At 43.7% G+C, this 22344-nt stretch overlaps 3 protein-coding genes across 3 annotated transcripts; 2 read left to right on the top strand and 1 right to left on the bottom strand.

Annotated features, from left to right (window-relative positions):
• Window positions 1–10393: 10393 nt before the first annotated feature.
• On the bottom strand, window positions 10394–12058 carry H1-1 (H1.1 linker histone, cluster member). The gene has a single exon (XM_048428061.3). It carries the CDS (start codon window positions 12029–12031, stop codon window positions 11387–11389), a length of 645 nt encoding a protein of 214 aa, XP_048284018.2. The 5' UTR covers window positions 12032–12058; the 3' UTR covers window positions 10394–11386.
• Window positions 12059–12932: 874 nt separating this feature from the next.
• On the top strand, window positions 12933–14069 carry LOC125396272 (histone H3.1). The gene has a single exon (XM_048428126.3). The coding sequence runs from the start codon at window positions 13390–13392 to the stop codon at window positions 13798–13800; it is 411 nt and encodes a 136-aa protein (XP_048284083.1). The 5' UTR covers window positions 12933–13389; the 3' UTR covers window positions 13801–14069.
• Window positions 14070–14482: 413 nt separating this feature from the next.
• LOC125396273 (histone H4) lies at window positions 14483–20482 on the top strand. Its single transcript, XM_085699304.2, has 2 exons — window positions 14483–15300; window positions 17292–20482. Exon 1 carries the CDS (start codon window positions 14785–14787, stop codon window positions 15094–15096), a length of 312 nt encoding a protein of 103 aa, XP_085555430.1. The 5' UTR covers window positions 14483–14784; the 3' UTR covers window positions 15097–15300; window positions 17292–20482.
• Window positions 20483–22344: the final 1862 nt, after the last annotated feature.

Here is a 22344-nt window from a genome sequence, read left to right as displayed (position 1 = left end):
ACCCCCCACCATGCAAGACACCGCAGGACACATTCTAATGTGTTACTTCATACCGCTCTAGTAGGAGTAAATTGATGTCTGTGTTAACAGCGTAAATCTCCTAACTGAGGTAAAGTCTGAACTTTACTGCAGTCAAAATTATCGAAATTCACCTCATAAATTAGGCTTGGATTTGAGAAATTCTTCCTTGCCCCTTGTTTCCAGAATGGCTATTTGCTTTATGTTACAAAACTTAGACTTGTTCTTTTAAGCATCTCGCACACTGGATTACTGCTTTGTGATTCAGTGACGCACTGTTGTTCCTGGCACCGGCTGCAGCCTGGCCTTTCCCTGTGGAGGCGCTGCTTGCTTTTCCCATGTGCAGCCCCCACCGAGTCTCCTCTGAGCTCTCAGTCTCTGTCCACATTCTCTCTGTTCTTCTCACCACGTTACTGTCATCTAGGACGGCTGATTGCTTGCATCTTAAAGTTAGCTTAATCATCTTTGGTTCCTTTTGATCTGTATACATTTCAAAAAAGTGTTTATTAAACCAATCAAACGCCCACAAAGTCAATCAGGCGTGGTGGCACATGCTTGTGAATCCAGCACTTGGGAGGTAGAGGCAAGAGGAACAGGCGCTCAGGTCATTCCCGCGCACATAGCAAGTTTAATGCTGCCCTGGGCTGTGGGAAACTGTCCGCAGCCTCACCAAGCTTCCACTTTCACTAAAACTTTGTTCTGGGCAGCAACAATTACATTTTTGTCTCACTGTTTACTTTTCATCCTCCTCTTCTGTTTCTTTTGCCAGGGAGGCCGCTAGCCTGGGATTTGTGTCTGGGCTGTTTCTAGAGTTCTGAGGGCAAAGATCTAGGTTCCCCAACCTCAATAATCTAGGCTTAGCCACCTGTGCCCACTATACCAATTAATGAAATAGTGAACCGCAGAGGAAAGGGGATCTATTTATGTCGATCACAGTGGGAAGAGGAACAAATAAAGGGGTCTAGTAGCCTTCAAGTCTGCCTTCATGGGTACTGACATAAGGCTTAGGCTTAAATAGAGGGTAAGAGCTTAATTAGTACATACAGGTAAACTATTAGGTCAAGGTATTGTTCTACCTTACCAAGGTATGGTCTGAGCTCTGCTCTCTCTGTGTGGTTCAATAAGTTCTCGGAATTGTTTGAATCTGTCTCCTGGAAGGCAGATTCCTCCCCTGCCTGGCCCTGGGGCTTTATCCTTTCCCTTTCCCAAGCTTGGGACCTCTGGGGGAGCTTTTCCTCTTTGGGATCCATCACTTCAACCGTCTGATAGGCTAAGGCGAGGCACATCTCCCTTTAGAACATCCTTCCTGCCTGGCAGGTACAATTCGGTCACCATCACCTCCAGAGGGCTGGAATTACAGGGATTTGCTACCACCTGGGGCTTAATTTTTTTAACAAAGAAACCTATCTTGCTGATTTCAAAAGAAGTGGCTTTTGTATTCCACTTCTAGAAATATGATTTGTATCATTGTTGGTCTGTGCCTTAAACATGATCCCCACCTTTCTCCAGCTGCGACTTTCTACATCGTCTTAAATTAAAGCACTAGCAACGTGACCCTTCTTTCTCATTTGTGTTTCAGTTGCTCTGAAGAGACCGTGACCAAGGCAACTTGTATAAGCAAGAGGTTGCTGGAGGCTTACAGTTCTAGAGGGCTAGAGTTCATGGCCGTCATGACAGGGAGCAGGGCGGCAGGCAGGCAGGCAGGCCCGAGAACATTTGACACAACACAGGTTTGCAACAGAAACATGGAGGGGTGTGCAGAGCTGTGTCGCTACCCTCTACGGGTTCTATAACCCCGTCTACGAAATAAGCTGCCACCGAGCACATTACAGGGGGACAGTTGTTTAGAATTTGTTCACATGCAAAGAATGTTACATGAAAGAAAAGAGAATCTCCTAAAACCCAGTGAGATCTGTAAGTTTCCACCCTCTTCAGAAGAAGGTGCGGGGCAGGGAGACACAGGTAAGGAACTTCAGGGAGTGAAGAGGAAGTGATTCCACGAGTGGACGTAGACCTGTTTGTGCCTAGGCATTGGGAATTGAACTTTGGCCCCCCATCCTTTCAAGTCAAGCATTTTACCAACTGAATCATCTCCCCAAGTCCCTCATACATTATTATTGGCATGATAATCTCAACATGCCAAGGCCCCAGTCTAGGGATCAATGGCAGGAAAGGATAGCGGTGCTTGCCAGGCACAGTGACAGTAGGGTATCTGCTTCTGATGCCATATGTTTCACACAGCTCCTTTCTTTTCTTTCCTGTCTTAGTTAGGGTTCCCCTGCTCCCATGAAACACCATGACTAAAAAGCAAGTTGGGATGAATGGGTTTATTTGGCTTATACATCCATACTGCTATTCATCATCGAAGGAAGTCAGAACAGGGCGAGAACCTGGAGGCAGGAGCTGCCGCAGAGGCTAGGAGTGTAACATGAGGGCCGGCTTGTTGGGGTTTCTGTCCAGCCCAGTACCCCAACAGCCGGCAAGCAACAAAGGAAATCACACACAGGACTCCATAAGGTTATAAACTGATTGGCTCATTAGGTCAGGCTTCTTGTTAATTCTTATAACTTGTATTAACCCATTATTCTCATCTATGTTAGCCATAATGGCTCCGTACCTTTCTCAGCTGGACATGTTACATGCTGCCTCTTCGGTGATCTGAGCAGGAGTGGCTGAGAGAGAGCTTCTGCTTCCAGAATACTCCCAGTCTCTTTGCTCCACCCCTACTTCCTGTCTGGCTTTCCCACCTATACTGCCTGCCTGGCCAATCAGCGTTTTATTAAAATATGATTGACAGAATACAGATAATTCTCCCGTACCATTTCCCTCTCTTTTTTTTAAACAAAGGAAAATACCCATAATCCATTTGTTGGGAATGTGGGCGTAGTATTTTAGGCTACTTCCTGCTGGTTGGGGGCGCTGATAGTCTTAAGGGGACCTAAAGAAAATTTAGAGTTATAATCAAGTCCTGACTGGAGTATCCTGTGAGTCTTGATCATCTCAGGCAGCAGTCTTGAATCTGTTTTGGATGTAGAACTCTGTCATCTGGGCCATCTCTTCCTACTGGAGATTTTTTAGGTGGCCTCCCTTGGTCAAAGGTGATTATTCTTAACTCTGAATAAATCCAGAGTCTATCGTTTTTTGTGGAAACAAAAGCAAAATCTCTTCTCCAAAGTAACATACCTTTTGACTTCAATTTTGAAGCCAAGGTATTTTCAAAATACCTATCTTGGATTAGTTTAGCAGCATTTATAAACAAAAGTCCTTTAGCAGTTGTTGCTCCTTCCTCAACAATCAAACAATTTAAAGAGAGCATAATAGCATACAGTATTGGCGCCATATGTATCATGAGGGGCTGGCTTGTTGGGGTTTCCCGTCCAGCCCGGTACCCAACAGCTGGCAAAGCCCAAAGAGAATCACACACAGGACTCCATAAGGTTATAAACTGATTGGCTCATTAGGTCAGGCTTCTTGTTAATTCTTATAACTTGTATTAACCCATTATTCTCATCTATGTTAGCCATAATGGCTCCGTACCTTTCTCAGCTGGACATGTTACATGCTGCCTCTTCGGTGATCTGAGCAGGAGTGGCTGAGAGAGAGCTTCTGCTTCCAAAATACTCCCAGTCTCTTTGCTCCACCCCTACTTCCTGTCTGGCTTTCCCACCTATACTGCCTGCCTGGCCAATCAGCGTTTTATTAAAATATGATTGACAGAATACAGATAATTCTCCCGTACCATAGGAGAGGTGCTGTTTACTGGCTTTCTATCGCAGGCTAGTTTAGCCTGCGTTCTTATGTAACCCAGGACCACCAGCCCAGTGATACCATTCACAATGGGCTGGGCCTTTCCACATCAATCACCAATTAGGAAAATGCCTTACAGCCGAATCTTTTGGAAACATTTTCTCAGTTGAGGTTCCCTCTTTTCCGATAACCCTAGTTTGTGTGTCCAATTGACATTAAACATTTCTGAACTCAATGCTGATTTCTCCTAAGCCCTACTTGCTCTACAGAGCTATCTGACTGTGTTAGGAGCAGGTAGTTGGGAAAAGCTATAAGGTCATCCAGAGTTCACACAAGTTAGTGATTGCAAAGATCCTCATCCAACTACTTTTAGACAATCCTGGCTGAGGCTGTGCCATCAGGAGCCAGGGCATTCTTTGTATGGCTGTCTCAAGGCGTCTGAGACATCTGTACCAGCTGGTGTTGGCATAAATGTAGTTTGGCTGACATTCTTTTTCCTCAAGGCAGTCAGTGCAACAAGAAGGAGCCCAACCCCTGCCAGTTAGGGAGTCAGATGGCTCCAGCACCATCACCAGGGGGTCAGATGGCTCCAGCACCATCACCAGGGGGTCAGATGGCTCCAGCACCATCACCAGGGGGTCAGATGGCTCCAGCACCAGCACCGGGGGGTCAGATGGCTCCAGCACCAGCACCAGGGGGTCAGATGGCTCCAGCATCAACCAGCACCAGGGAGTCAGATGGCTCCAGCACCAGCACCTTTGGTTACTCATAGAAAATGGATGCTAGGAGGGATGCTTAAAGCAAAGACTTAAGGATTCATCATTAACATTAATGGAGATCACAAACGCTTCCTTCTACATCTGAGGGCTCTGCCTTATTAAACAGTGTGAACGAAGAGTGGAAAGCAGAGTCTCTGTCTCCTTCGGGCCTTTGTTCTCCACGTGCTGGCTTGGTTTACATCAACTTGACAGAAGCTATGGTCATCTTAGACAAGGGAATCTCCGGAAGGTCAGGGCGTAAGCAGGGAAGCCTGTAGGGCATTTTCTTAGTGATTGATGGGGTATGTGCAGCTCATGGTGGGTGTGATCACCCCTGGGCTGGTGGTCCGGGGTTCCATAAGAAAGATGGCTGAGCAATGTATATAGAGCAAGCAAATAAGCAGCACCCCTCCATGACCTCTGCATCAGCTTTTGCCTCTGGGTCCTACCTGGCAGAGTTCTAATGATGAACTGTTATATGGAAATGTAAGTGAAATAAACTCTTTCCTTCCTAAGCTGCTTTTGGTCACAGTGTTTCATCACAGCAACAGCTCCCTGAGACGCTATATGCCAACTACATGCTGCTCCCTCCCCTGTAAGCATTGTTTCTCCCAACCTCTTCTAGCCCCTACTTTTATCTGCCACCCTGCTCCCTTTACAGGGACAATGAAAGCAGTAGGATACCAGCACCATGACTGATATGTATTTATTATTTTTTACTCTTTTTGTGATAGAAAATGAAAGGATCTGATGTTAGAATTCCCACATGAAAAAATTGATCAAAAGACTATCAGACACATGTATTGCCGAGACGGCCTACAAAGGTGTGGCAAGGCTGAGAGCTGCACCAGTGAGTAGGGGGCAGGACAAGGTCAGGAACAGTGATGACCTAAGCTGCCATGTGCTACTCGTGAAGACTTAGCCAAAGCTTCAGATCGCCCCGCCTCACAACCTCCCTCAGGTCCTACGTGGGAGCACCATGGGAAGTCGAAGGCTGCAAGGATAAGAAAGACCTCACTTTCTATTTACTTTCCAGTTTGTTGAGACCAGCATAGAGTTCTTCCTAGCGCCAACAGTTGGATCCAGTAACAGCAACCAGCATCTTCTATACCCTTCAGAATCAGCTTCTACAGAAAATCCAGTAGCTACTCCACCAAGCCAACTCTTAGAAAATCAATCTCCCCAGCATACACGCACAAAAAAAAAAAAAAAGCTCTTGTAACGCCACCATTTTTATGGCTGAATTACTCCCACCCAATAATGAACTAACAGCGTGACTGAAGAAACACACAGCACCACATCATGTAATACATTCACTCAAAGCACAAGAGGTATGGATGCTTATTACATAGCTGGAAGAGTGTAGTACCTGACTCTAAACATGTTATTTAATTGTAACTCACATGCTTTTAGTAACCACTGGGCTTAACAATGGGCTCAAAAAAATGCCTGAAAATTTTCCAACTGGTTCTTTCAAACCACCAAATGTTAGGATGTGGCCTTTAACAGAAAGAATATACTCTTGCTTGTAGTAAGATACGCTGTTATAGCCCCCGTTACAGTCTCTGTAAGGAGGAGTAAGCAGATGGCCAAAGCTCAATGTTCAGGAAGAGATAAAGCAGGTGTAACTATCTTCCTACCTTCAAAGTTTGGGGAATTTGTGAGCCCTCACCTTCTAATAGCTGGGCAGTGGGTTCTCTTGGGCATTGATTCTTATCACTAAGTAGGCATCTTCTGAATGTTTGAGTTCCCAAATTGATCTTACTCCTATAGGAAGAGGTCCAGACCAGCTAGGGTGGAGATCGGGCAGTGCTATGGTTTGGCTTAAAAAATATGTTACAAAAAATAAAGGAGATGGTGTCCGAGTTAAGAGTACCATTGCTATGATGAAACATCACGACCAAAACACCTTTGGGAAGAAAGAGCTTGCACTTCCACATCTCTGTTCATCACTGAAAGAAGTCAGGACTGGAACTTAAGCAGGGCAGGAACCTGGAGGCAGGAGCTGATGCAGAAGCGGTGGATGGGTATTGATTACTGGCTCACGACACCTGTCTTGCTCAGCCTGCTTTCTTGTAGAACCCAGGACCACCAGCCCAGGGATAGCACCGCCCACAAAGAGCTGGGCTCTTTCTCATCAATCACGTATTAAGAAAGTGCTTGACAGGCTTGCCTACAGCCGGTCTTACACCCACACACATACATCCTCACACCCGACACACAGGCATGCTATGAGTCAGAGAACTTGTGAGAGCTGAATGCAATGCGGGTCACAAGCAGAACACTCAGATCTGAGCTTGCTGCTGCAAATATCCTTCACCATCACTCCAGCCAGGTTTTATATACAAATTAGTATATTCTAATTTACATCCCATTGTACATTGTCAAGAAGCTGAAACTATAAAGAAAACAATAAATTCCCCCTTTTCTTCCACATTTTCCTTTTGTAATCTAGCTACATACGACATAATAAAAGCTGCATGAGAGATTCTCCTCCAACTCCCATCTTTCTCCCGTTTGTGCTGCGATCTTTGCACGAACTGGCAAATCCCATTATTTGTAGTGTATGTGCACCCCTTTATTGAGGCCCTATGAGTCTTCAATCATTTCCGGTGACTTTTGTCAGCCTTTCCTTTTTCCTTTCAAAGAGCTCCAAAGGCAGAGACAAAGCAAGTAGTAAGGGGTAGAATTTGGATCCGTAAGATTGGCTCAGCCAGAAAAAGTGCCTGACCTACTTTCAGTCCCTGCTTTTTGCTCACATGGTAGGAGAGGACTGATTCTCTCAAGCCAATCTCTAACCTTCACAGGAGATGGGGTCACGTGATCACTCACACTCCTCCCCCCCACCTCCCTTTCACTTACAAAATAAACGGGATAATTAAAAAAAAAAAAAAGAATGATAAAAAGAATATGTGTGTGCCTGCTGTCACCTTGGAGTTGCCGGAAGCTCTGTTCGTCTCTGCTTCTTGTATGCATAGGTAGATCTGCCAGTTTTGCAGTCAGGACATCAGACATCTAAACACAGAGGCTCCAGACTGGATGACCACGGTCACATCTCAGCCTCTGGTTTCAGAATATTTCACAATGATCGCCAATATGAAATATTGGTGAAAATGATGCAGAAAACGCACGTACACAGCTAACAACAAAAACGTCTAAAATATATGCTATATTCCAGAAAGACATTTTCCCCTCTGTGACGTGACGTGCTGTAGCACGGGTTTCATTCCATTCCTACCAGGCTGGAATCTACAGAAACACGACTTTAGCCGGCCATGGTACAACATGTCTTTGTCATCCCAGCAGTTTGGAGATGGAGGCAGTAGCATCCGGCACTCAAGACCACCCCCGGCTGCACACTGAGCAACATTGAGACCCCATCTCAAACCACTAAAACCAATTCAAACCAAATTACTTTGAAGTAAACAAATGAAAGCCCCCAAATATAGAAATATATATTCAGAATTATGTGTAATAAATTTTCAAGGACAGATCTCCCTCTCTTTTGACACTGGATGATTCAGAATTCAGATCTTCCTTTTTTCTTCCTTTCTTCCTTTCTTTCTTTTGTTTTTTGTTTTGTTTTTGTTTTTTTTGTTTTTTTTTCGAGACAAGGTTTCTCTCTATCTTTGGAGCCTGTCCAGGCACTAGCCCTTGTAGACCAGGCTGGCCTTGAACTCACAGGTGCTGGGATTAAAGGCGTTGGCCACCACCGCCCGGCTTCTTTCTTTTTTCATATATACAACCACAGTCACTGTTTTGGCAGTCTGACCCAATCTCCTAGTTTTATAAGTTCAAAGACTCCAATATATCACTTCATTCTCCCACAAACTGCTATCAAGGCCATGAAATGATTCCGCGCAGCAGAGCTAAGGAATTGACTCCCATTATCGGAGTCAGCTGCTGAGTCTGTCTTCTACTTTGTAATTTCGCAGGCTGCAGACTCAGAACTGTGATTTGCCCCCTCTCATCTCCATCACTTCCCTCTGCTTCTCTCTCAGAAACATCCGTCTTAGAGAAACAAGTTTCATACTTTTAAGTCTTCCAGTCACACCATATTTGAGGGCCTAACATTTAAGAAAGTGCTAAAAATATTAAAATCATATCACTATATAAAGAAAAGCTATCAACTACTAAATTTAAGTCAAATGAGAATGAAAGGAAACTACTTAAAATACTTACACTAAAAAATTAATAAGTATGCTAACAAACATCCAATACAATATAAACTAAAACCAGAAATTAAAATGCTAAAATCAGTACTTTGGAGTTTTGTAGCAAAAGCAGCACAAAAAAATGCATGGAATTCAGCTGGGCTGTGATGCTGCCGCCTTTAGTCCCCACCCTTGGGAGGCCAGGGCTGTTACACAGTGAAACCCTGTCTCAAGCTTCCACAGCCGCCAAATGTAGGAAAGTCATACTGAGGAATTTTTAAAAGGTGGATTTATTTATTACCAATATACCTCTTAGCACTAAGAGGTAACAAAAGGCCATGAGAAATGTTCCAGTCACAGTAAAACTATGCCTATAAAAAGAAATAAATTTAAAAGGTACGTACCTAGTTTATGTGGAGAACAGTAGATGCAAAAATAGACCCTAGATCCTCTTATATAATAAGTTTAGAAATAAGAGTGAATGTTAGCCCAGTGAAGGAAATGAATGGGTTGTTTAAGAAATGCTTTTGGAACAACTGACTAAAACAATATTAAATATAGTATTTATGGATAAGAAACTAATTTTTCTTTTCTTCTGGCAGTACTGGGAATCAAACTCAGGGTCTTACAAATAAATGCTAGACAAATGTTCTACCACTGGGCTAAGTGCTAAGCCTTTTTTTCTCCCAGCCCTCCCCTCTTTCAACATTTTATATTGAGTCAGGGTCTTGCTAATTTGCTTATGATGGTCTCAAAAACCTCACTCTGTAGCCCAAGCAGTACCTGAACTTGGGATCACCTTGCCTCAGCCTCTCAAGGACACTTGTGTATTAGGTCTAGCTGAGCCTAAAATGTTTTAAAAAGCAACATTCTCAAAATCTAAGAGACCACACAAATAATTCAGGCACTCGGGTGTAATTTCTGAATCAAGACTTGAAACCAAAACCCATTAAAGACATATGCATGTTTAACACATTAAAACATTTATGTATAATATTCAAAACTTTAATGTATCACAGATGAAAATAAATATGCCACACAGAAAATAAAGAGACTAAAGGATCAAAGTTAAAACACTGTGCATGTTGGTTAAAAAAAAAAAGTCATTTTTCTACTATGTTAAAAAATACAATAGAGGCAAGGGAAGAGATTGCTCAGTGGCTAAGAACACTTGTTCTTGGAGAGAACAAACCCTTGGTGGTTTGTTCCCCACATCCACATGGTGGCTCCTAATCATGTGTAACTCTGATTGCACACACACACACACACACACACACACACACACACACACACATATATATATATATATATATATATATATATGAAAAAATACTAACACATAAAAAGAAATGTGCATCTAAAACAAACTCATAATGGAACAAGAAAACAGACCACTCTGAAACAATGAGCAAGAAATAGAAACAAGCAATTCCCAGGAGTACTAAAGTAGCCACCAAAGAAAGTTGATGCTAGTAGCCAAGAAATTTTGCATTAAAATAACGGAAATTATTCTACATCCTTTAAAAGCTGTATAAGTTAATGAGCTCACACTCAGAAGGGGAAGCTGAAACTGACACACTTCTGGAAGTTGAGCTGTCCTCAGAATAAATCATTTACTAAAAATGTCAGACATACTTTATATTTAGCAGTATGGAGTCCTGTTTGTTGCATCATGATCAGTTTAGTGCCAACCAACAGATTAACAAATGGTTAATACTTTGTGTGAGACTTTATTAAAAATAAAACAACTTCTTTTTGGTTGAAAACAAAACAAACAAACAAAACCCAACCAAATCGTCCCTGAACTTGTTTTAGTACAGCCTCTGACTGTGCTGCCTAGGCTGGCTTTAATTCAGTATTCTTTAGCTTCAACTTCCCATGTGCTTGAGATAAAAGGCCTGTCTGTTGTCGACTAATTGGCTTTCTAAAGTTTTGTTGAAGGAAAACAAAATGTCTAAATGTGCGTATATCACTTTGAAGTAAATTGACCCTTAAGTGAAAGGTGAATCAATCATTATTGTTTATGACCAAATGTATTAAAACAAAAAAACCCAACTAAATTCAGGGCCAGAAACATGGCTCAGGGTAAGTACAAGGCTGAGTAGGGGAGTCCAGTAAAAGACTGAGTTAGGGGGGTAGGGGTTGGGAGTAACCCTAGTACTCAGGAGGCAGGAAAATCAGTTCAAGAGCACCAGCGGGAATCAAAAATCTCCAAAAGGCTTAAAGTGCTGCCTGCCTGTGACAGTTTCCAGTTCTTGGCAGATAGACAGCTTTAAGGGCTTTAGTACCACCGGGAGGTAGTGACGCAAGCGTTTAATCCTGGCACTTGAGTGACAGCCTATGTATTGCTCCCTTCATAGTCACCAATCCCACTGGACTTACAAAATTGTTCTATGCCCCATGTCACACAACGTACTATAGAGCGTTGTTGGGTCTCATGTTTAAGGGGCAGGACTTACCTGGAAAGGGGAACGTCTGATTACCCTCCCTGGGTTTAAATATCAGGTAAGGCAAATAAGCTATGATCTATTCTGTGGGGGGAAAAAGCCCTTAGCTGCCTAAGTCAACCAGGTGTACAACTCAGAAGTTCCTAACAAGTAGCCTAGTTTGTACCAGACAAGTTGGAAGTGAGTGCCAAGCTCTTTTAAGTTATGTAGGTGGCTCTGAAAAGAGCCGTTGGGTTACTGAAGAAGCCTCCAACCGAACTGTTCACTTTTTCTTAGGTGCAGCCTTCTTGGGCTTAGCTGCAGCCTTCGGCTTCGTCACTTTTGCCTTGGCAGCCTTGGGTTTCACGGCCTTCGCCTTAGCAGGGCTCTTGGCCACCTTCTTGGCCTTCACCACCTTCGGCTTCTTTGGGCTTTTGGAAGGCTTCTTGGAGACGGCAGGCTTCTTGGGCTTCTTCGGGGTCTTAACAGTTTTCTTGGCTGCGGCCCCGGCAGTCTTCTTGGGTTTCTTAGACGCAGCCGACGCCTTCGACTTCACGGAGACCTTGGTGGTGCTAGACTTTGCCTCCGCCTTCTTGTTGATCTTGAAAGAACCAGCAGCACCGGTGCCCTTGGTCTGCACCAGGGTGCCCTTGTTCACCAGGCTCTTGAGCCCCAGCTTGATGCGGCTGTTGTTCTTCTCCACATCGTAGCCGGCAGCCGCGAGAGCCTTCTTGAGCGCGGCCAGGGAGACGCCGCTGCGCTCCTTGGAGGTGGAGACCGCCTGCACGATGAGCTCGGACACCGAGGGGCCAGCAGGCTTCTTCTTAGCTGCTGCAGCCTTGGCGGGCTTCTTGGTCTTCTTTGCAGCTGCAGGCTTCTCGGGAGCAGCAGCGGCGGCTGCCTGAGCGACAGGAGGAGTCTCGGACATGATAGCTGAAGATGATAGCACAGCTACTGCCAAAACCAGGAAAAGAAGTAGAAAGACGAGGCCCCGCTCGGCGTATTTATAGAGCAGGGCCGCGCTGTGATTGGTGCACGCTAACGCCCGCCCCTTGAACCCTGGAAGCCCCGCCCCCTCGGGCCCGACGCACCTGCAAGATCTCTACGCCCTTGAGTTACCCCCAAACCTCGCTAGACGGCTGCTTGAGGTGGAAATTCAAGCACAGTAGGGGCATCTCCAGACGGTAGATGTCTATCAAAAGGTAGCTCAAACGGTGAATGGCTTCTGCAAATTAGCCAATCAAAAGCCAAATTGTTGGACAGTTGAGGTATCAGAGATGGCTTCCAGAACTCAGGGTTTGTTTGCTTCCATGGTAGACAGAAAACCGGGTTGCAGATCTTTTTGATCTGTACGTAATAACTATGTGACGTTAGTTTTTATATTTTACTTAAAGTGTTTTAGGGCTTTAAGAAGCATCAGCTTGCTATACGGATTTCACATTTCCAATCAACAGTGCTAATAACAGGTGGTTGGACTGTCCCCTACAAACCTGAGAAAGCTCGAGAGCAAAGCCATGACATGACTTCTTATCCCGGCACATGCAAGTCGAAATATCTCTGGGAAGGATTTATGCACTTTCTCTTATATAAAGTACTAAATAATCCTAACCTACTATATGACCAGTTTTACTACTGCTTATTAAAGAATAATGTTCACATGCATGGAGTGATTTCTGGCCAAGAGTTGGATTTAAATGCAAGAACTCAAAGCTTCTAAACAAACTCAGCTATATAATGGTAAAAGTACGCAGAATAACCTGAGTCAGATTTCTGTATTTTAATTCTACGTTCCACTCCGTTGTTTATACTGTAGCTTGTGACGAAACGGAGATGCCGCACGCAAATGAAGGATTCAAGATCTGCCTTTTTACTGGCTATTAAGGAAGACGTAGTAAACCAATCAAAAGGTAGACTCTGGACGACCATCGCCCAGCGCATAAGAATCTCTAATTCAACATTTCAACTAATCAAGTTGATTCTCGATTCTTTAAGGGCAGCAAGATCAAATGGTCTTGTATTGGTCAACAGAGGTGGTGGAGAAGTTAACAGTGACCGAAATTTTATTTCATTTTCCTTAAAAACGCACACATACATGATAAGGGCGGCCGCAAACCTTTGCCAGAAAAACTGTGCAATTGTAGTTTTTAAAAGTAAACCAATCAGAGACTTAAACGTCACCGGTGAACAGTATTTTCATCCAATCAGTATGCTTTCTATACTATAAATATTAGTTCTAAGCCAGTCATTGCCGTGTCAAGTCTTTGGCCGTTGTGCTTACTTGCTGCTATGGCTCGCACAAAGCAGACCGCTCGCAAGTCCACCGGTGGTAAAGCCCCGCGGAAGCAGTTAGCCACCAAGGCTGCCCGCAAGAGCGCCCCGGCCACCGGCGGCGTGAAGAAGCCCCACCGCTACCGGCCCGGCACCGTGGCGCTGCGCGAGATCCGGCGCTACCAGAAGTCGACCGAGCTGCTGATCCGCAAGCTGCCGTTCCAGCGGCTGGTGCGCGAGATCGCGCAGGACTTCAAGACCGACCTGCGCTTCCAGAGCTCGGCCGTCATGGCTCTGCAGGAGGCCTGCGAGGCCTACCTGGTGGGTCTGTTCGAGGACACCAACCTGTGCGCCATCCACGCCAAGCGAGTCACCATCATGCCCAAGGACATCCAGCTGGCCCGCCGCATCCGCGGGGAGAGGGCGTAATTGTTAACGTCTTAATCTCAACCAAAGGCTCTTTTCAGAGCCACCCACAATTTCAAGTAAAGTAGCTGTGGGACTGAGAAATGTTTTTACCGCTCACCGTATCTGACAAACTTTTGTCAATTTAACTGCTAGGTCGGTTTCCTCATTCAAACTTGAAATATCTTAGGACGTCCTCTTAGTCGTAACATGAGAATAGAAATAATTACGTTAACTCAAACTAGGTACTGGCACCTAAGCAACTCAAGAATAAAACGTGTGCCAAATCTTAAGTGGCTCTACTCCTCGATTCTCTATTCTGATAATTAGTAAAGAACCTCTAGGAACCGTATGTTAAAAGCATTAATCTGATACCACTCTGAATTTGACTCAATGTTCAAGGGCAGTGGTTGATCACTTTTCCTGCTGGCGGGCTTTCATTTTGCACGGGCAAGGCATAAAGGCGGTATTTGTGGCGTAACTTTTCCCGCCACGGGCTTGGCGGGCTTTCGGTTCTGCTGGGCAAGGATCAAAAGCCAACTTTGCAACGCCACTTTCCCGCCGGCGGGCTTTCATTTCGCACGGGCAAGGCATAAAGGCGGGATTTGTGACGTCACTCTCCCGCCACGGGCTTGGCGGGCTTTCATTTCGTACGGGCAAGGCATAAAGGCGGGGTTTGTGACGTCACTCTCCCGCCACGGGCTTGGCGGGCTTTCGGCACTGTTGGGCAATGGTCAGAGGTGGTGTTTATACAATAATTTTCCCGCCGGCGGGCTTTCATTTTGAATCGCCAAGACATGAAGGCGGGATTTTGTGGCGTAATTTTTCCCGCCACCGGCTTGGCGGGCTTTCGGTTCTGTTGGGCAAGGTTCAGAGGCCGAATTTGTGACGTCACTTTCCCGCCGGCGGGCTTTCGTTCTGTTGGGGGTGGGAACTAAGGCGAAGCAGCTATATAAGGACCCGCTCTCAGGTATCAGGCACGTCTTCTCTCTTGTAACTTGTGCCATTATGTCTGGTCGCGGCAAGGGCGGTAAAGGCCTGGGCAAAGGCGGCGCCAAGCGCCACCGCAAGGTCCTGCGCGACAACATCCAAGGCATCACCAAGCCCGCCATCCGCCGCCTGGCCCGCCGTGGAGGAGTCAAGCGCATCTCCGGCCTCATCTACGAGGAGACCCGCGGGGTGCTGAAGGTGTTCCTGGAGAACGTGATCCGCGACGCGGTCACCTACACGGAGCACGCCAAGCGCAAGACCGTCACCGCCATGGACGTGGTCTACGCGCTCAAGCGCCAGGGCCGCACCCTCTACGGCTTCGGAGGCTAAGCTCTTGCTGCGTTTTTCTCCACTGTCGCAAAAGGCCCTTTTCAGGGTCACCGACTTGGTCCTCAAAAATCTTGGCATCCTTTTTACATAACCAAAGGCCCTTCTCAGGGCCGCCCATCTACTCTGAAAAGGCGTTGTAATGCTGAGCCATGCTATGTACATCGTACCGGATCGTAGAGAACCGGCTGAGGAATTGTTTCTCCTGTAAGTACGTGTTGGTTTGTTTCTCCTTGTATACGTTCAGTGAATTGAACAGTGAGACCTTCAAACTAAGTTTTACCACATTTTTCTTTTAAATAAGTACGGCCCCATCAAGCCTGGGCGGCCAAACAACTTGAGAAAAGCCAGAGTGAGGGATGAAAACACATTTACATTTTTAGTCATCTGAAAACGGGGGCAAATCGTGTGTGAAGTACAATAGCTTCCATTTCGGGTCTTAGTTTTGGTAAAGACAGATGTGTTCTTTAAATGGTTTCCTGTATTTCGCCTATTTTGTACATTGGTGTAGAGGCAGTTTGGGAAATATCTGCTACAATTTCAGGTTCACAACCCAACTGAACAGTACTTTGTCTTCCTGGGTTGGCCTAGCCTCCCAAGTGGTTGGATTGTTGTTGGTTACCACCACACCCAGCTTGGCAGCAGTTTTTGTCTCTTCTTGTTTTTGTTTTTTATTTCTCTTCTTATTGGTTTTTATTTTAGGCATCCCTTTTAAAAGGGACAGATTTGAACTTTAGCCTGTCACTGTTAGCTATGTCCGACTTTCCCTGGTTTGCCATTCTTGTTACCCAACCGTGGAATATTCAGCATAGCCTCATTTAAAACTAATGAGAATCCATAGGTACCCTGGGAGCTTTCAGGCATAGTCCAGACAGGAACAGTGTATCTTGAGAGTGGTTGATCACTTTATTCCTTCTATCTGAATTTCCCAAGGAGCTATTTTATAATTATATGTGCCAGCTGCTCCTTGAGGCCAGTGACCGAGTTCTCATGAGCAATCAGTAAGTGTAGTCTGTAGATGCAGCTCTCTATATGAGAGATCAGTAGCCAAGGTGGCCTTTAAGGCAGGCCTGACCTTTTTCCAAAGCGTTCCTAATAGGCATATATTCTCCTTGGTGTGGTATCTACCTCTACTGAGGACAGAAACCTCTCACTTTTCCTCAGTCAGTTCATATTGTCCTAGATTTGCAAGTCTGCGTTAACTCTCAAGATTGACAGGAGTCTCATGCTTATTGAGGAATCAATTGTGCAGGTATCATAGTGGGGCTTAGTGGAGGGAGGCCTGGGGATTTGCCTGAGGGTTCCTGATGTTCACTTTAAAGACCACAAATTTAAGGTGAGGCTGGGCTACAAGTTCCAGGCTAACCTGCTCTATAGCAAGACAAAAGAAGTCAATGACATGATTCATTGAGTAAAGTTGCTGCCAAGCCTAAAGACCTGGTTTCAAACTCCTGGACCTATGTGCTAGGTCCAATTCTAAATTATCCTCTTGAAATCCACAAGTGTGCTTTGATATGTGCACACCAGCTACTGCACACGCATGCATGTGTGTGTGTGTGCAGGCACACACATGATTATAAAATATTTAAAATGAAATTTTTAAAAGACAAAAAGAGTACTGGATCAATGGTTAAAAGAGATGGATCAGTGGTTAAGATGGATCATTTGCCGCTCTTCCAGGGAACCTGCATTCAATTCCCAACACCCACATGGTGTCTAACACTCTGTATGTAGCACGATTAATAAAAACCCAGAGACAGATATTGGGATTCAACCTGAAGATCAGAAAAGAAAAACAGCCAGCCACAGGCTTTGATCTCTACCTCAGTCCGAAATGGCGATCCTGCCTCCAGGAATCCTCAGAATGAGACTGTGTGAGAGTTGTCTCCTCCCATCTATGATCCCTTCTAGTGCTGGGATTAAAGGCCTGCATCACTACTGCCCGGTTTCTATGGCAAACGAGTGTGGCCATACTACTGGGATTAAAGGTGTGTGCCACCTTGGCCTGGTCTGTACAGCTCACTAGGGCGGCTGTTTTACTCTCTGGTCTTCAGGCAACCTTTATTTATGTATATCATCAAAATTAATCAAGATTCTGTTTGAAAAGGAGAAACCTCTTGATAAAGAGAAATGATAGAGCCCATTCACAAGGTGACAGTCCTACAAGTTGTAAGGAAATCTCACAAGGGTTGGGGCAGGGTTCTGTTCTTGTCTTTTCAGGAAAATAGAAAAGACTCATCCATCTTCAAGAAGTCAAGAGATCTTGGACATCTAAACACCTAAAGAAGAAAAGATAGCTATCCAGAAAGAACCACCAAGCAAAGAAGAATCTGACTTATGATACCAATATTCTCACCAGGGTAAAATCTCACTACCTAAGCATACTTATCTCCTTTCTTCTCAGCATGATAGTTGTTCCAATTCACCTAAAAATCAAAGCTGACTGGGACTAAGGTTATCAAAATTCTACTTTCAAAAATTCTACTTCTCGCCATACCTATTTTTTTCTCTATGGTACCATTCTTTGAATATATGTCTATTGAAATGCAAACTTTCCATTTTGATATGAATAATGTTTAAGCTTTCCACAATGAATGATAAATTTTCCTACACTGATTTCTGAAGTCCTCCAGGAAGAAGATGGGGCCCCACAACGCTTCCACCTGGTTCATATGATACCATTCAACTGATAGCTTTGGGCTACAAACTGCTTAGAATAATTTCGAGGTGGCTAGCTGAGATGATCCAACCTCACAGACTGCTCTACCCGGGATTTGAAACAAGCTTTGCACTTCCCTATTACGCATAGACACAACAACAAAAATACATCTCCCGGGACTTGACAGTTAACCCCCACATGTTTCTTTTCAGGATCCCCTAAAGATACCATCGCCCACAGACAGCAGGAAGTAAATTTAAGAATACGACGTCCATGTTCCCCAGAGGGTGCGGTGGTTGGTGTTGGGTCATTCAGTGGATTATGGATATTTGTCATTATTTGGAGGGGAGGGTGGCTACAAGTTGTTGGTAATGGCCAGGAAAAAAGTTAAACAAAGGAGATTAGATTCTAAGTTCTTTTTTTGAAAAGAAAGGAAAAAAGGGGGGAGCATAGATAGGATAGGATAGAAGGGTAGATTATTGAATCTACTCTGAAAAGAAAAAGGGGAGGGCATAGAAATGATAAGATAAAAAGGTAGATTATTGAATCTACTTTTAAAAAGCCACTACTAGTTTTAAATGTTTTATATTAGATTGGACTCTTGTATATTGCATACAAATTTTGTGTATTGATACAAATAGATTAATTTGTTAAAACATACTGTGTATACATTTCTAATCTTGTTCAATGTATTGTACCTATGCAGCTCTTTTAACAATATAATGCAAATGTCTAGTCTTTGAAAGTTATTATTGCCAACTGTTTAGGATAATAAGGAAATTCAGGTTAGTAATTAGTCACCTATTACAATTGAACTTGTAGGCATATTAGGAATGTTTTCAAGGTCAAACAAAGTTATGTTTTAGGTAGGCCATCTTCAAACACTTCAGAGGTCTACAGAATATGGCATTTAAAATGTTCGAATAACATAGGCTCTTTTTTTTTTCATCACAATGAGACATGCTTGCTGCTGGCAGCACCAATCTACTTCAGAGAAAATAATGGGCATCGAAGCAACTCCACATGGAGCTTACTTTCTTTGTGGCAAAAGTAAGCCACTGGGCAAGAAAATGCCCCTCCTCGACTGCTGACAGTATGCTGTCCTAATTGGACAAGCAAGCAGAACACAAAAGAGAGTGACTGCCAAATGTCAAGACAAGAAGGGACAGCCCTTCAGAACATCCTGCTTCACAGAAAAGTCTGTTAGATATGCTGGGCCTGTAGGCCGAAGATGGATGCCCCAACGTTATAGAGGAACTTTGGGTGACTGTCCAGGAAGCCAGCTGTTTTTGTCATTTCTCACATTTTTTTGGAAGTCGCTTGCTCATACTTCCTTCTTATCAGTTATGATTTCCTTCTTGGATCTCTGAAGGAGTTGAAGACTGGATAGCTATAGTTTTCCTTATTTATCTGACACAAAAAGCAAGTTATGATAAAACGTAGATTAGGTACAAGACTTTGGAGTCACTAGTATAGGCTAGCTATGGAGTATTTTCTCTGAATTTGTCAAATACAAATGGACTAGACATTGTTGATGTATTTGTTGCCTGTATATATTATAAATAGTCATTGTACTTATTGTATATATTTTTCTTATATTAGCTATAGCCCCTTTTATTTTAGACAAAAAGGGGAAATCCAGTGATATATTTCATTTGTAGTTTAATAAATAAAGGTTGCCTGAAGATCAGAGAGTAAAACAGCCGCCTTACAGACCAGGCAGAGGTGGCACACCTTTAATCCCAGTAGTATGGCCACACTCGTTTGCCATAGAAACCGGGCAGTAGTGATGCAGGCCTTTAATCCCAGCACTAGAGGGGATCATAGATGGGAGGAGACAGCTCTCACACAGTCTCATTCTGAGGATTCCTGGAGGCAGGATCGCCATTTCGGACTGAGGTACAACCCATGGCTGGCTGTTTTTCTTTTCTGATCTTCAGGTTGAATCCCAATATCTGTCTTTGGGTTTTTATTAATCATGCTGCAACAATATCCTATAACTGCAATCCCAGGAAATCCAATTCCCTCTTCTGTACTCTGGGCACCCAGCATAAAAGTGGTGCACAGACATAATGCAGACAAAATATCCATACAATAAAAGAAAAATAACTTTAAAATAAAAGACAAAAGAAAGCATAAATAACAATCTGTAGACAAATTGTGAGATAGCAGGGTTGTTCTAGATGCTATAGTCATGAGGACACAACGAAGTCCACACTGTCTTGGCATTATATCCTAGCGAAGGGGGACATACCGACATACATACTTATACACACATACTAAGAATATTATTATACATATCACATTAAATAAAACCCCCATATGGTCACTCTTAAAGAGTTAGGTATTGAATTAAGGACTGTGTGAACGACAATTCCTGGAAAGAAGTATCCGCAAAGGCTGACAGTGATTCGACTTTCAATGATGTTGAGCGGATGGAATGTTTTGTATTCAAAACCCAATTACAATTTATTTGGAGCAGTCTTTAGCTCTCTGAATAGTTATTGCCAATTTCTGTGCTGTGCACTCCTCATCCTATAACTAACAGATGAAAGCTTCTGGAAGTGTATTAATAAAGTCTAGCTTGTACCAACGAAAAGGGTGAGTCATCAGACAGCATATGAGGCCACTGGCTGAGATTTCGTTCCTTGGCTATGACCGCTTATGTAATGATTCCACCAATATATTCAAAAAAGTGTCCTAATAAATGACCTTTCTTTGTAACTATAATACTTTCATGAAACTTCTTCTACATGGGAACATAGAGTTTGGGGTAATTTAAGCCTCTGTTCCTGGACCATGGTCACTCCTATTGGGCTCCCAAGTAAACTTAAACTATCTCTTACTCTATTTGAAGTGAGAACTGTGGGGTTTTTTTTTTTGTTGTTGTTGTTTATTTATTTTGACAACCTGAGGTTTGGAAAATCTTTTTTTTTTTTTCTTTTTTTGATTTTCGAGACAGGGTTTCTTTGTAGCTTTTGGTGACTGTCCTGGAACTAGCTCTTGTAGACCAAGTTGGCCTCGAATTCACAGAGATCTGCCTGCCTCTGCCTCCCGAGTGCTGGGATTAAAGGCATGCGCCACCACTGCCCAGCCTGAGAACTGTGTTTTTAAGGAATTGTGACTAGTACGGTAGTTCAGCAAAATATTCTGAGCAGAGAGTAGATTCAATATCTTTACAAATCATATTCCTACTGGTGTGCTGAGAAATGACTAGAAGCGACCACTATTATCAATTTTTGCGCTGCTACGGGATGAACCTGGCTTCCCAGCTGGGGCATGGAATTCTATTGAATAAATAAAAGTATTTTACAGAACACATTAGTTGACAAAGCTGCAGCTCCAAGAATGATAAAAAGGTCTAAGAACTGAGACAGAGTATGCAATACACATAATACAATCTCATTTCTGAATCTCTCCACGTTCCACAGGGCACAGGCTGGCCTCAGATCTGAGGTCCTTCTCCATCCGTTTCTGGAGTGCTGGGGGACAGTGGATATAGCTCATAGGTTGTTTCTTCTGCTGAAACTGTCCTGTCTCTACCTGTTCACTTTACAGATAATGTTGCATTACATTATGTTCTACATCATTAGTCTCATTTAGTTTTGCTATTTAGTCTACTGTCAAAACTCACGGGGGGACATTCAAAGACTGTACGAAGATGCTGAAGCCCTGTATATGGTGGCATAGTGGCATAAACAAGCAACCTGTATGCATACATTATATTCTCTGTGATCTCTACATTACTCATAGAAACGACATAGGTTTTATGTCAGTGTTTATTTACATGCACTGCTTGGAAGGGGTGGTCAAGGAAAACATCACATAAATATCAGTACTGTTTGTACCACTATTTCCTTTCTATCTTCTGATAGTCAAATCTCACTGATTTTTCTGCAATACACACACACACACACACACACACACACACACACACACACACACACACACACACCAAAACAAACACACAAAAAAACCCAACTAAAGAAACAGAAAAACTACCACCAGACTATATGTTGATAGGACCTAAGGTTTCCTTTACACCTTAAATGTCTCATCTCAAATTTTACTCTTAATTCTGTTTAAAACCTCCAGGATCACTTGGGTCTGTTGCTTTTCTTCCCCTTCTTCCCCCTTCCCTCTCCTCTCTCTTTCGGTTTTATTTGCAGACAGGGCTTCTCTGTGTCCTGTTTCTTAAGTCGTTTTTCCACCAGTTGAATGGATTGTGGATGCTTTTTCAGTGTGGGCACCACCCGAAGGTTCTTTATTCAGGTAGTGGTAATGGGTGATTGAAATGAGGCCCTGGTGGTGCAAAATGTTTTAAAACGTATTTATCCCCAATATAGGCTTTTAAAGGCTGTCCAACCTGACCTTGAACCCACTGAGAAAGGAAATAGCTTTCTGGAGTTTGCCAACCCTGGTTTACTTTCTGAAGCTGAATTACAAATCACCTTAATGATTGTTATTGATACTTGAGACTAAGCTATAAGCCCACCTCCTTTGGATCCCTGAGAGCTCCTTAAAGGTTAGGACTTCCCATGACGAAAACATCCAAACTGCTGGTGTGAAACTTTGTGACCAGAATTTCGAAA

Source organism: Myodes glareolus, chromosome 14, assembly GCF_982192425.1.
Source record: "Myodes glareolus chromosome 14, mMyoGla1.1, whole genome shotgun sequence".
Classification (NCBI taxonomy): Eukaryota; Metazoa; Chordata; class Mammalia; order Rodentia; family Cricetidae; genus Myodes; species Myodes glareolus.
The sequence above is the reverse complement of the archived record's forward strand: the minus strand, read 5'-3'. Positions and strand labels throughout refer to the sequence as shown.